This window comes from Squalius cephalus, assembly GCF_949319135.1.
Source record: "Squalius cephalus genome assembly, chromosome: 1".
In the NCBI taxonomy this organism is placed as follows: Eukaryota; Metazoa; Chordata; class Actinopteri; order Cypriniformes; family Leuciscidae; genus Squalius; species Squalius cephalus.
Genome location: NC_137122.1, coordinates 56789609 through 56802650, shown reverse-complemented (window position 1 = coordinate 56802650; position 13042 = coordinate 56789609). Strand labels below are relative to the sequence as shown.

Below are 13042 nucleotides of genomic sequence, written 5' to 3'. Positions count from 1 at the left end.
TGCTTCCTTACATAACATCACAGTGAAGAATACAGATTTTAGCTTTTAAGGTTAAGATCTCAGCAAAGTTGTAATTCCTGTTTTCTTTAATGGCTCTTCGAGCCCCAGTTTCACTCAGACTGATGGGATTAGCACACGAATGATTCACTGAGAATAACACCTTTTGTTACCTTAACCTGTATACTCATTTACATGCTTTGTTTGAATTTGTCTCCACCCCCAAAAGTCCCTCCTCCTAAAATGCCTATAAGATAACATGTAAAGTTATGTTAGATCAGATCATGTTGGAAGTTTCTACAGCCGCGTACGGAGGAGTTCTCAATAAAGAAAAACTTCTGTTGAACGCGATCCCAACTGTCTCCTGGTCTCTGCTTTGAAGAAAGAAAAACTTTACAACAGCGGTATGACCAAAAATCCACATCACAGTATTTTTCTAAATTATACCGGTTTCACGGTAAATTACTTTTTTTTATTTTCTTTTTTCTTTTTTCAAGCATGAATGGGTGTTAACCACCCATGAGTGAAAGAGTAAAATACTGCAGTAGATTGACTTAAGGAGGTTGCACACCAGACGCGCAGCGCCACGTCTTTTAAATTCGAACACATTATTCTCTATGAGTGTACACACACCGGCGCCCAGCAATGGCTCAGGACCTTGTTCAAAATCCTGCCGCGCCATTTACATAGTTTTACATTAAATGTACATTTATTTGTCTCAAATCGTCGTTAATGTATATACTGACTTCACCCTGTGCTGCAATATACATTTAGTTTTACATTCATTCACAGAAATCAGCTGCTTGAATGAAAATTGCTGATGTTATCGGATTTTCAGGTGATATTCTCAATTCATTCAGTTAAAGGGATACTTCAGGATTTAGCATTAAGCTTTGTATTAGTAGAAAACCTGTAGTATTTTCGAATTACCATGCGTTCCACCCTCATATCCCCCTGAGACAAGAGATTTATGCATTTTTTGTCTGGAAAAAATCGTCCGATAACGCAAAAATCGTCATTTTGCGTCATCGGAGGATTTTCTGGCGAAGAGGCTAAAGACTACAGCCAGTAGAAGGTGTTGTTCCGCATGTTTTCAGCCCGCCCATACAGGGTGGGATCTCACTCACAGAATGTACACACAGTCAGCCGTCTTTCTTTGGAAACTAAGCTAGCAGGCTCTTGTTCTGTGGAGAAAGCTGAATAGTAGGAGAAAGCTGAGTAAGTAGGGGTTACATCCTCCTTTTCCCGGACTTGTCCGGCGGGTGAGATCGTTCAAAATGTCCGGGATTCGGCTTTTGCTTTCTGCGGTCGCCATTCATTGTTTACATGCACACCTCTTGTTTCAATCTAACTGAATTCATTCCGATTGGTGAATCTGAATGTAGTGTTTACATGAACGCTAAACAAGTGATCGGTTGATGTGCGTTTTAACATTGCTAAGAAAATTCCCGCTCCTCCGTGAGAGATGCGAGACCCGGCGCGTCTCAGTATGTAATGACGCCACCGGCCTCGCGCCGTTCTCCCGCGGCCGTCAGCCTCGTCCTGCTCGCCACAGTAAACATAATGAATGGATGGCGACTGTAGAACGCATAAGCCGAATCCCGGACATTTTGGGCGAACTCTAAATCCCTGGCAAACTCATCATGTAGGCTAGCCTTTTTGTTTTCAACTGCGCTCCCTTACCGGTAGGCGTGGCCTCCTAAGGCAGCGAAGCAAGTGCATTCTGGGAGTTGTTGTCTTTTATCCACATAAGCCAAAAATACATTTTCTGGCTTTTCTCAGTCTAGAAAGCTCCAAATTCAAAAATTTATTCACATTTCTTCTACTTAAATGACCTATTTTAAATACACATTCATCTTCCCAGAGGTGAAGTATCCCTTTAACGGACGCTCTGAGTTAAAGTCAATTCAGACTGCAGACTTAGCAACGATTGCATTTAATTGTACAGTACAATCATAACATAGTACAGGCATTATCTTAATTTCATAATGTCCTTAAACATAACAATATTGCTGGCCATAAACTGAGAAAGTTGTGTGCGATAGGCTACCTCGAGTTGTCCGCGTCCGGTGTGCACGACCCCCTTTAGAATGCCCTATTTTACTGTCATGAGTGAATATTATTAATATTAATATTAAAAAATCCACACTAGTATTAATACAGGTTTGCAAGGCTTTTTACAAAGAGGTGCCAGCAGGAGGCGCTTTAGGTAACGGCAGAAATATTGTTTTCCCCGGTAACGGCTGTACACAAAGCAGCAACGCTCATAAACGCTGCTTTATCAGTAAAAGATAAACAAAGATGCAATCGTTATAACAAAGAAACTTTTCTAAAGACTGTCAGTTCACTTCAGATACATTCATATAAAAACACCCGCACCGCGTGAAAAAGGACCCTCTCAAACAGTATAGCGCAGTGCCGCGTTCTGATCGTTATTAAAGCGACATACACCGGTATTGTGGTATATTAAAAATTCATATCATAACAAAAATAAACACCGGTATTCGGTATGAACCGGTACACCGCCCAGCACTAGTTACACAATAAGTACATTGTATCAAATTATTAATTTCAATGTAAGTACATAGTACTTAAAGCCACTTAATATAAAGTGGGACCCATTTTTTTTACCATCTATGTTGAAATGAAATGAAAGCATGCAAATGAGGAGAAGCATTAGTATAATACAATGTCAGCAATCATTGACATTCGCATTTGACAGTATTAGATTTCTCAGAGGACCGTTCAGTTTGCCGAAAAACAGTAGGTAACTTTCCATTGAATTTTTTGGAAAGTTGTGTGAGAAACACAGATCAAAATGTACATCTGTGAAACACAAATTTCTCTAACATCCCCCTTGAAAACTAGTCCTGTCCGAATAGGACTAAAGACACATTTACACATTTACTCAGTGGAAAGTTTTATATGTATCAATAGATAGCTATACATGGCCAATGGATATATTGCATTATATTGAAAAATATAAGCACTAGTTTCTAGGGCTGGGGTAAACGATTATTAATTAAACGATTAGTCGGGCGATTATTTTATCGATTAGTCGACTAATCTAACGACTAATTGGAATTATTTATCCTGTCTGTTATTCGCATATCTCTGTCGAACCGTTACTCCGATGGATTTCAAACTCGACAGCTGTCTGGGCACGAGTAAGTGCAGTGCCAAGTTTGACGTTGTTTGGATGAGAAATGCAAAAGATATGTCAAATATATCGGTAAAAGAAGCACTTAGAAGGTTGTGGTTTAAAAATAAACATTCTGACATAAACACACTGTTTACTTCTGAATAATATAGTATAAATGTGATAAATCCTTTTTTTTTATGCAATTAATCCATTGAATCAATATAAAAGTTATTTTTCACATTGAAACTGTTGAAAATACACAACAAAGTAAGTTGATCCACATATGACAGCCTCTGAACTCGGTCAATACTAATCTGGACTAAACATAGGCTACATTCAATAAGCCATCGCTAAGAAATACCTTCTGAACGACGGCGACCTTCTTTTTTGACGGCGATCATCTGTAAAATGGCTTAGGTCCTGCTCGGTTTTCGTTGACTTTTAGTACAAGAATTGAAAGTTTTTTGAAAGATCCCCTGGGGTTAACGTGTCAGCATTCGACAGAAGTTTGACGCTGTCGTGTGAGAACAAGCAACAGTCGGCATTTCTCTTCCTCCCGCGTGCCTCATCTTCTTAATCTCCTCACGTAAATGATTAGATTTCGATGGCTTACGTTTCTTCCCTACGGCAGAATCCACCACAGGTTCATCAATGCCGTCAAATGTATTAATTTTTTTGTTTGTTTGTTGATCAAAAAGTGCAAAGTAGATAAGGAAAACCAGGATGTCGGGTGTCAGAGCGCCACTGTTACTGTTTACAATGCGTGGAATGGTGCGCTGTGATTGGTTGAGCGGATTTATGGCATTCTGCAGAGAAAGGAGACTGGCGTTTGTCGCGGTTTGGAAAGAAAGGGAGAAAACATGGCAGAATAACACGGCGGGCGGTGTGAGTGTGGCGAGCTGTACCTCCGGGAATGGTGCAAAAAAATAAATAAATAATAAATAAAGAAGCGTCGACGCAAAAAATATGACGTCGACGTAATTTTGACGTCGACGCGTCGACGTCATCAACGAACCGCTACAGCACTACTAGTTTCCCATATATGGAAATGTATTATGTAATATATCACATTATATTTTGTAGTATATTGCTATGTATTTTTGTTCTGTAAGGGGGTAGACGTACAAATTGTGCAATATTGGAGGGGAACAGAACCTTGAGGAACTTTATGTCAGGAACATAAAAACTGGCCACAATAGATTTATTATATGTAAAAGAGGTTTATTAAACAAACACTTCTTTATCATTGTGGTTGTGGTATGATTTTTAAATAACATCTTTCAATATTAAAGATATTTAAATATTTTCTCTATGTTGATAAATGTCTTTTCTGTTTGTCTCTCAATGTCTTTTCAGTGGTGTGAGAGCTGACCAGATCAGAGATGTGTCCTGTCAGACCAGCACATCCTCCTCCTGTCAGAAACACATCAGTCATCATGACACAGAAGCAGCCCTGCAGCTCGACTCTCACCAGCCAGTGCATGATGATCTGCAGAGAGTCAAAGATCGGCACAAAACCAGCATGAAGAACAGATATGAGAGGGTATTTGAGGGAATCAAACTACAAGAGAATCAAACCCTCCTGAACAGGATTTACACGCAGCTGTACATCATAGAGGGAGAGAGTGAAGGAGTGAATGAAGAACATGAGGTGTTACAGATGGAGAAAAGTTACAAGACCGTCCAAGACACTCCAATCCACTGCAATGACATCTTTGATCCTTCACCTGAACCTGGATATGAGGAGCAGAGAATAGAGAAGAAAGACAAAATCAAGACTGTTCTTACTAAAGGCATCGCTGGAATTGGAAAAACCGTTTCTGTGCAGAAGTTCATTCTGGACTGGGCCGAGGGAAAAGCCAATCAGGATGTAGATTTCATGTTTGTGCTTCCATTTAGAGAGCTGAACTTGATTAAAGATTATCAGTACAGTCTTCACAGACTTCTGATTGACTTTCATCCTGAACTTCGAGATGTGGACCCAAAGATTTATGATGAATGTAGAGTTGTGTTGATCTTTGATGGTCTGGATGAAAGCAGATTGACACTGATGTTTTCAGACAGTGAGAAAGTTTCTGATGTAAATGAGACTTCATCAGTGGGTGTGTTGATGTCAAACCTCATGAAAGGAGATCTGCTTCCCTCTGCACTCATCTGGATCACCACCAGACCAGCAGCAGCCAATCAGATCCCCTCAAACTACATCAACCGTGTGACAGAAATTCAGGGATTCAATGACCCTCAGAAGGAGGAATATTTCAGGAAGAGAATCAGTGATGAGCATCAAGCCAGCAGAATCATCTCACACATCAGAAGAGCAAGAAGCCTCCACATCATGTGCCACATACCCGTCTTCTGCTGGATCTCAGCCACTGTGCTTCAAAACATCCTGAATCAAGATCTCAGTGCAGAAATCCCTCAAACTCTGACTGAAATGTACATACACTTCCTCCTCATTCAGACTAGTATGAGGAACCAGAAGTATGAAGAGAGAGATCCAGAGAAACTCCTGCAGTCCAACAGAGACGTGATTGTGAAACTTGCTGAACTGGCTTTCAATCAGCTGATGAAGGGCAATGTGATGTTCTATGAGGAGGACCTGAGAGAGAGCGGCATAGACGTCACTGACGCCTCAGTGTATTCTGGGATTTGCACTGAGATCTTTAGGGAGGAATCTGTGATTTATCATAAGAAGGTTTACAGCTTTGTACATCTGAGCTTTCAGGAGTTTTTTGCAGCACTGTATGTGTTTTTCTGCTATTTACACAAGAACAGTGAAGTTCTGAAAGAGTTCCTCACAGGAAAGTCCAAAACTCAGTGTGAGAATGTTCCTCTGGATGTGTTTCTGAAGGGAGTAATGAATAAAGCCTTGAAGAGTGAAAATGGACACCTGGATCTTTTCCTTCGATTCCTTCATGGCGTCTCACTGGAGTCCAATCAGAGACTCTTACAGGATCTGCTGATTCACACAGAGAACAACCCAGAGAGCATCAAGAAAATAATCCAAAACCTCAAACGAGGTCAAAAAAACAATGTCAGTCCTGAAAGATGGATGAATCTGTCACTCTGCATGATTGAAATGAAGGATCATTCTGTTGTTAAAGAAATGCAGGCATTTTTAAACTCTGAAACAAAAACAAAAAGTCTTTCTCTTGCACAATGCTCAACATTGGCAAACATGATCCTGATGTCAGAGGAGGTGATGGATGAGATTGACTTCATGAAGTACATCTTCAAATCAAAAGATGGTAAATTGAGACTGGTCCCTGCTGTGAGGAACTGCAGAAAAGCTCTGTGAGTGTGAAAATATAAACATATTACAGTATGAACATAGGTCTTGGTGGTATATTGAGTTTGTACAAGATATTTATTTATTTTTATAAACTATATAAAATGACCTAAAATGAGAATACACCTTTTATATTGATATACATTAGATTGATATTACGAGCACATCTGAAAAAAAAAACGGAGGACACAGAGTGAGCTGCTGCAGGAAAAATGCAAAATCCAATTTGTCTTATATGAGACATGCTTTACCTTATGAGTTATTTTGAAGGCCTTAATATAGTAAATGCATATAGTTTAACACTGCTTGCCCCTTCAGATGCTCTGACAGAAACTTGTGCTGTTAATGCGTTTGAGACATGGTGTTTTCCTCAGTGCATAATTTGCATTTCACAGGTATATTCTCCATCTGTAAATGTTGGAAGGTCATGCAAAAATATTTTGCTATCAGTAGTGGACAAACCTTATGTAATGTAGTCTTCAGTGAACTTCACAGACTTCAGTGAACGAGCGCTGCTGCACACCAAACAGACAGAGCGCAACAGAATAGAAGTGCCATAATTCTGACTAAAATATAGATTTTTCTAAAATATTTTTTGTGCACATTAAATGTGGCATATGTAGAACTTTAAACCTACAAGTAAATGTATTTTTATAATATAAGTAGCTGTAAAGTGACTATTGTACTAATGGGGTAATCATATGTGGGCTAATAATTACTAATCTCAGATGAGTAAATGTGTGCCTCTTACCAGTTACCACTTAGTCTGTAATTTTATTATTTATTTTCATTTGCAGTGAATTTAGCTTCAGGTTTGAAAAACATTATTTTGGGTTTTTAGATTGTAATATTGTTACAATGTAAGAATGAAATATGTTTTTTTTTTTTTTTTGCATTATATGTATGTATATAGCATAGCCTACAAAGTTACATTTACTATTGTTTTCATAGCCTTCAACATGAACTTTGTTTGTAGGACAACATTGGGCAGGATATGAAATGCATTTTTATTTTATTTAGAAATTTCTTTAAAAAGTAGAAAATACCCATATATATATATATATATATATATATATATATATATATATATATATATATATATATATATATATATATATATATAAGAATTAGTTATTAGTTTTAGTGAGTAATTTATAGATTTGTATTCACAAGCATAATACTGTATAAATTGATGCAGTTATATGCTGATTTAATTTTCAACCAAATTAATACTATTAGTTCTCATTTCAGATTAACAGGCTGTAATCTCACTGATCAGCACTGTGGAATAGTGGCTTCAGCTCTACAATCACCAAACTCCCCTCTGAGAGAGCTGGACCTGAGTAAGAATGACCTGCAGGATTCAGGGGTGAAGCTGCTCTGTAAGGGACTAACAAGTCTGAACTGTCAACTCATCATATTGAGGTTTGACTTACACATTTATTCATCCAATATGTTAATGTTCAAGAACAGTTCCCTGTCTAGAATTTTTAAGGAGAAAAATTAAGTATTCCACTTTGACAATACAAGTGTCCCACTTTAACAGTATTGCCTGAAAGTAGGTGGGGTTTCTTCAGAAGACGTATGTTACACAGTGGTTGCAGCAGAGATGAAACAGGATCTAAGTGCAGCAGCTTTACCAAAAACAAACTCAAACTCACAAAACAATCTCCAGAACAAGAACAGAAAAACCAACTCAATGCAATGTAGAACTGACAAAGAACAGAAAGAAACACAAGGCTTAAACAGACAGAAAACAGAGGAACTAATGAGACTTATTAACTAGACACATCTGAACTGAAACTCAAATCAAATCAGAAACCATAGACACAAACAGGCAGGGGGCGGAGAAAGACAGAACGGAACTTATTAACGGTTTATCCAAACCCAGACAAGAACAGAAATCAAAACAAACTGACAACAATGTGACAGCGTCTTTTATTGTTCTTCTTCCTAGTATTATTAATATTTTTTTCTTTTTAATTATATATATTTCTCTTTTTTGACTAAGGTAAGAGACATCGTAATATTATCAATAAACGGCACATTCGGGCCAGACTGGGGGAGAGGCGCTGTAATAATGTAAAATATATGAAAAATGTTCTATGTAAATTGTAAAAATGTAAATTCCAATACACCCCAAAAACAAAATCAAGACTTTGTAAAAGGGCATAAGAAGACCCTTTTGAAGTGAAAATAATTATACTGTGAGATATATCGTTATTGTGTCGTTTTTTGAACAATTATGAAAGCATATTCTAGTACACCCCAAAAACAAAATCAAGACATCGTAAAAGGGAATAATAGGACACTTTTAAAGTAAAAATAGCTAAATCGGGATTTATATCGTTATTGTAAATTAAAATTACTCTCATCGTGATATTAGATTTAGGTCATATTGCCCACCCCTAGCTGCACACATACCTGTATATTGGTTAGAACATAAAGTAATTTATAGATTTTTTAAAATACATTTTGCAGTGTTGTATTTATAGTCCTGTATAAGGGGTGCTGCCGGACCCTCAGTATCCCCATATCCTGCCTCTCTGTCGCTGTCACAAATTCTAGGACAAATATCTAAAAAACAATTTGAAATATTTGTTTTTGTTTTAAATTAAGACATTTTTTTTTAAAAGTAGAAAATGCCCATATATAATGTAATGCCATTCAGCCAAAAAAAAAAAAAGAAAGAAAAAAAACGGAGATATGATTTTTTTTTACATATTATTAGTTTTAATAAGTAATGTATGGATTTGTATTAACAAGCAAAATACTATTTAAATTGTTGCAGTTATATGTTGATTTAATTTTCAACCAAAATAATCCTATTAGTTCTTCTTTTTCAGATTAACAGGCTGTAAACTCACTGATCATCACTGTGAAATAGTGGCTTCAGCTTTACAATCACCAAACTCCCCCCTGAGAGAGCTGGACCTGAGTTACAATGACCTGCAGGATTCAGGGGTGAAGCTGCTCTGTAAGGGACTAACAAGTCTGAACTGTCAACTCATCATATTGAGGTTTGACTTATACATTTATTCATCCAATATGTTAATGTTCAAGAACAGTTCCCTGTCTATAATTTTTAAGGAGAAAAATGAAGTATTTCACTTTGACAATACAAGTGTCCCACTTTAACAGTATTGCCTGAAAGTAAGTGGGGTTTCATCAGAAGACATCCTTTAATGTTCTTCTTCCCAGTATGGAATTGTTTTTCTATTTAATTATTTTTTTTATTTTTTGACTACGGTAAGAGACATCTTAATATTACCAATAAACGGCACATTCGGGCCAGACTTGGGGGAGAGGTGCTGTAATAATGTAAAATATGTGAAAAATGTTCTATGTAAATTGTAAAAATGTAAATTCCAATACACCCCAAAAACAAAATCAAGACTTTGTAAAAGGGCATAAGAAGACCCTTTTGAAGTGAAAATAATTATACTGTGATATATATCGTTATTGTGAAATAAAATTACTCGTATCGTGATATAAGATTTTGGTCATATCGCCTACCCCTAGCTGCCCACAAACCTGCATATTGGTTAGAACATAAAACAACTTATTGATTTGTTTTTGAAACTTTTTGCAGTGTTGTATTTATAGTCCTGTATAAGGGGTGCTGCCGGACCCTCAGCATCCCCATATCCTGCATCCCTGCCGCTCTATCACAAATCCTAGAAAAAATATCTAAAACATTTGTAAAATTGAAGCACAATAACATGAACACTTGTTGTTATAGATTATCTTGCTGTATGGTGACACAGGAAGGTTGTGCTGCTCTGGCATCAGCTCTGAGTTCAAACCCTTCACACCTGAGAGAGCTGGATCTGAGCTACAATCACCCAGGAGATTCAGGACTGAAGCTGCTCTCTGATACACTCAAACATCTGAACAAACTCAAGTATGTTGATCATTTAAATTAATCCATCATTTACTCAACCTGGTGTTCTAATGCTATTAGCCCTTCTTTCTTTTTCGGACCAAAAAAGGAGAATTAAAATAATAATAATTACTGTTCGCGCTCATCCACACATTGGAAGAGAATCAGCATCAAGCTTTTAAAAAGAAGCAAAAGTATCAGAGAACGGTCCAATGCTACACGTGTCGTATATTTCAAGTGTTCTGGGGGTATTAACGATCTATCAATGTATATATTGTTTTATATATATTATGTTTTTATTTTGAATTTAAGGTCAACATATAGAAGTACAAAAAGACAACGACAAGAAAAAAAGGGTGATTTAACAACCGTTGAATTATATCACTTCCTCCAGTTTAAAAAACATATTTTTTTATAATGTTATTCATATATTTCTAGGCCAATGTGCATAGGCAATGTGGTGATCATGCAAACAATAAAAGGATCAAACATTTAAACTGTTATCCTTTACATTTGATAGATGATTAAGAAAGGGTTCCTAGGTGGCCTCGAAGCCAGCAATGTTACCTGAAAGGTTGTGTCTAATGGCTCATTTCCACTAAGCGGTGTGGTACGGTACAGTACGGTCTGCAATTATTTCCGTTTCCACTGTCAAAAGTTGTGAATGGTACTAAAATGCCGAACCGTACCGTACTACTTTTTCGGTACCCTTCCATTGGGGTACCCAGCACAGTGGTACGGTACTAAAAGGTGGAGCTAGACTCACTGCAGAACGTTGATTGGTTGACAGAGAATCGTCACTTGCGTGTGCTACAAGGGGAATGACAACATAAGAAGCGCCATTTTTTAATATACTGTTGAAATATAATACTACTGTCATTGTGTCACGGAATGTAGTTTAAGAGTTTTTCAGGCGAGAAAGTAGTTGTTTAAAGCTCAAATCTATGGTTTATTTATAAAGATTTATGTAAATTTGATCCAGGTTGTGAGATCCATTCCAACTGATCCCCGGGCGCTCAGCGCTCATGTACCCCACCTGGAACAGCCTTTCCTCGGCTAGTCGTTCTGACGTCTACTGCCAACTCTGACGTCTCTGTAGTGGTTAAACATGAGATATAATTCGTCTTGTGTAGACCTAACGGCCGATCTTTGGTCTCGTGAATCTATAATTTGTTCCCTGGCCAATCGTTTTAAAGTTTTATGACTTTATATATTCAACGTTAGGCTTTTTAACTTTACCGTTGTAACGTTAGACTAGAGCGCTGACTTAGTATGTTTGACTGAATTGTTTGCTTTATCTCTTATTGTATAGCTTCATGTACCTTTTACTTATACTTTTATAAAGGCTATTATTGATAAAACTGAAATTTAACAAAAAAGAGACTGGGTTGAGTTTTGCCATTTTTAATTTTATTACAGTGAAGATGATCACTGTAATGTTGTTTACTGCAACATTTGTTGTTTAGTACAAATGCACTTATTGCCTAGACCATATTAATATGTTTAATATTTTTTCAATTTAAACGAAAAGAGGCAGGTTTGTGTTTTATATTTCGTTTTGTTATAAATAGGCTATCGTTATGCATGCAATGAATATAATCAATAAGCGTTGCCTGAACCACATTTGTGTGGCTATAATGTTTAAGATTTCTTTAAATGAAAACAAAAAGAGACAGAGTGGCGTTTTATAACATAATTCGTTTTATTGTTGCCTACATAACTGGAGTAGCAGAGCGAGCTGAGTGACACTTTGAAGAGCGCTCTGTTCCATTTGCAGAATTACCGGACTCGAGTCCTCGGGAGTCATTCTCCTGAGTTGGATTTGGCAAGTTCAAACTTTGCGTACTTGGTATTGAGAAACGCCTAATGTCAGCGCTTGTCTTCTTTTGACAAACAGCCGAGAAGCAAGAACAAGATCTGCTGTATGTCATCCATTGTTGTTTACTATGTCGCTTTCTTCTTGCGCGAAAATGACGTTGATCGCTTCTTTCCGGCATAGGCTACACCACGCCTATCAAGTAAAGGTACTGTTGGCGGGTGAAACGCAAGTCGGATAGGGGTTTACCGTCCCGAATCATACTGTACTGTACTGTACCGTACCGCTCGGTGGAAACGAGCCATAAGTCTCTCTAAATGCAAAGTGGTAGAGAGTTCAGGCAGCCAAGATTTAAAATGTGGTTTTGATGTCTTTGTCCATAAAAAGAGGATGTTTTGTTTTTTTAGCGACCACCATTCCTTATTGGACGGCTTTTTGAATTGAATGGCAAAGCCATGAAGAGAACTAGACCAGCCGAAAACAGCAATTGCTGTGTCCAGGGAGAGGTCACAAGAATATGCCTCAGAGTTGAATCTGATGATTTCACTCCAAAACTCATAAAGCTTCAGGCATGACCAGAAGAGATGTCCCAGAGAGCCCTTGGCAGATTCACATTTGTTATAATTAGAGGAGATGGAGGGATAGAATAATGAAGCCTTTGTGCTACTTTATATTGAATTAGTTAGTGCTTTGAGTTAATAGAACATGTGTTTATGACCTTGATAGTGTCTGTCCATTCCTCGTCAGTTATCTGAATACCTAAATCCTTTTCCTAGGAATCTTTTAGATATAAGGTAGATATGTCAGGCTGACTGGTAAAGACATCCATAAAATGGGAAATCAAACTAGGGGCATCAGGAGAGGCAGAAAGTAGAATATATATTTTATTCTTATCTGTGAACAGTTCAAAGTGTT

General features: G+C 37.5%; 2 protein-coding genes across 4 annotated transcripts in view; one reads left to right on the top strand and one right to left on the bottom strand.

Moving 5' to 3' along the window:
* Positions 1 to 13042, bottom strand: part of radil2a (Ras association and DIL domains 2a) — an 89708-nt gene that overhangs the window by 20963 nt on the left and 55703 nt on the right. The gene's annotated exons all lie outside the window — the stretch shown is intronic.
* LOC307155419 (NACHT, LRR and PYD domains-containing protein 3-like) overlaps positions 1 to 13042 on the top strand; it is a 117735-nt gene that overhangs the window by 87258 nt on the left and 17435 nt on the right. For all 3 annotated transcript variants that reach the window (XM_079866022.1, XM_079866021.1, XM_079866020.1), the window contains 3 exons: positions 7680 to 7853; positions 9275 to 9448; positions 10171 to 10332. In XM_079866022.1, the coding sequence (XP_079722148.1) occupies positions 7680 to 7853; positions 9275 to 9448; positions 10171 to 10332 (510 nt within the window). The remainder of the gene's footprint in view (positions 1 to 7679; positions 7854 to 9274; positions 9449 to 10170; positions 10333 to 13042) is intronic.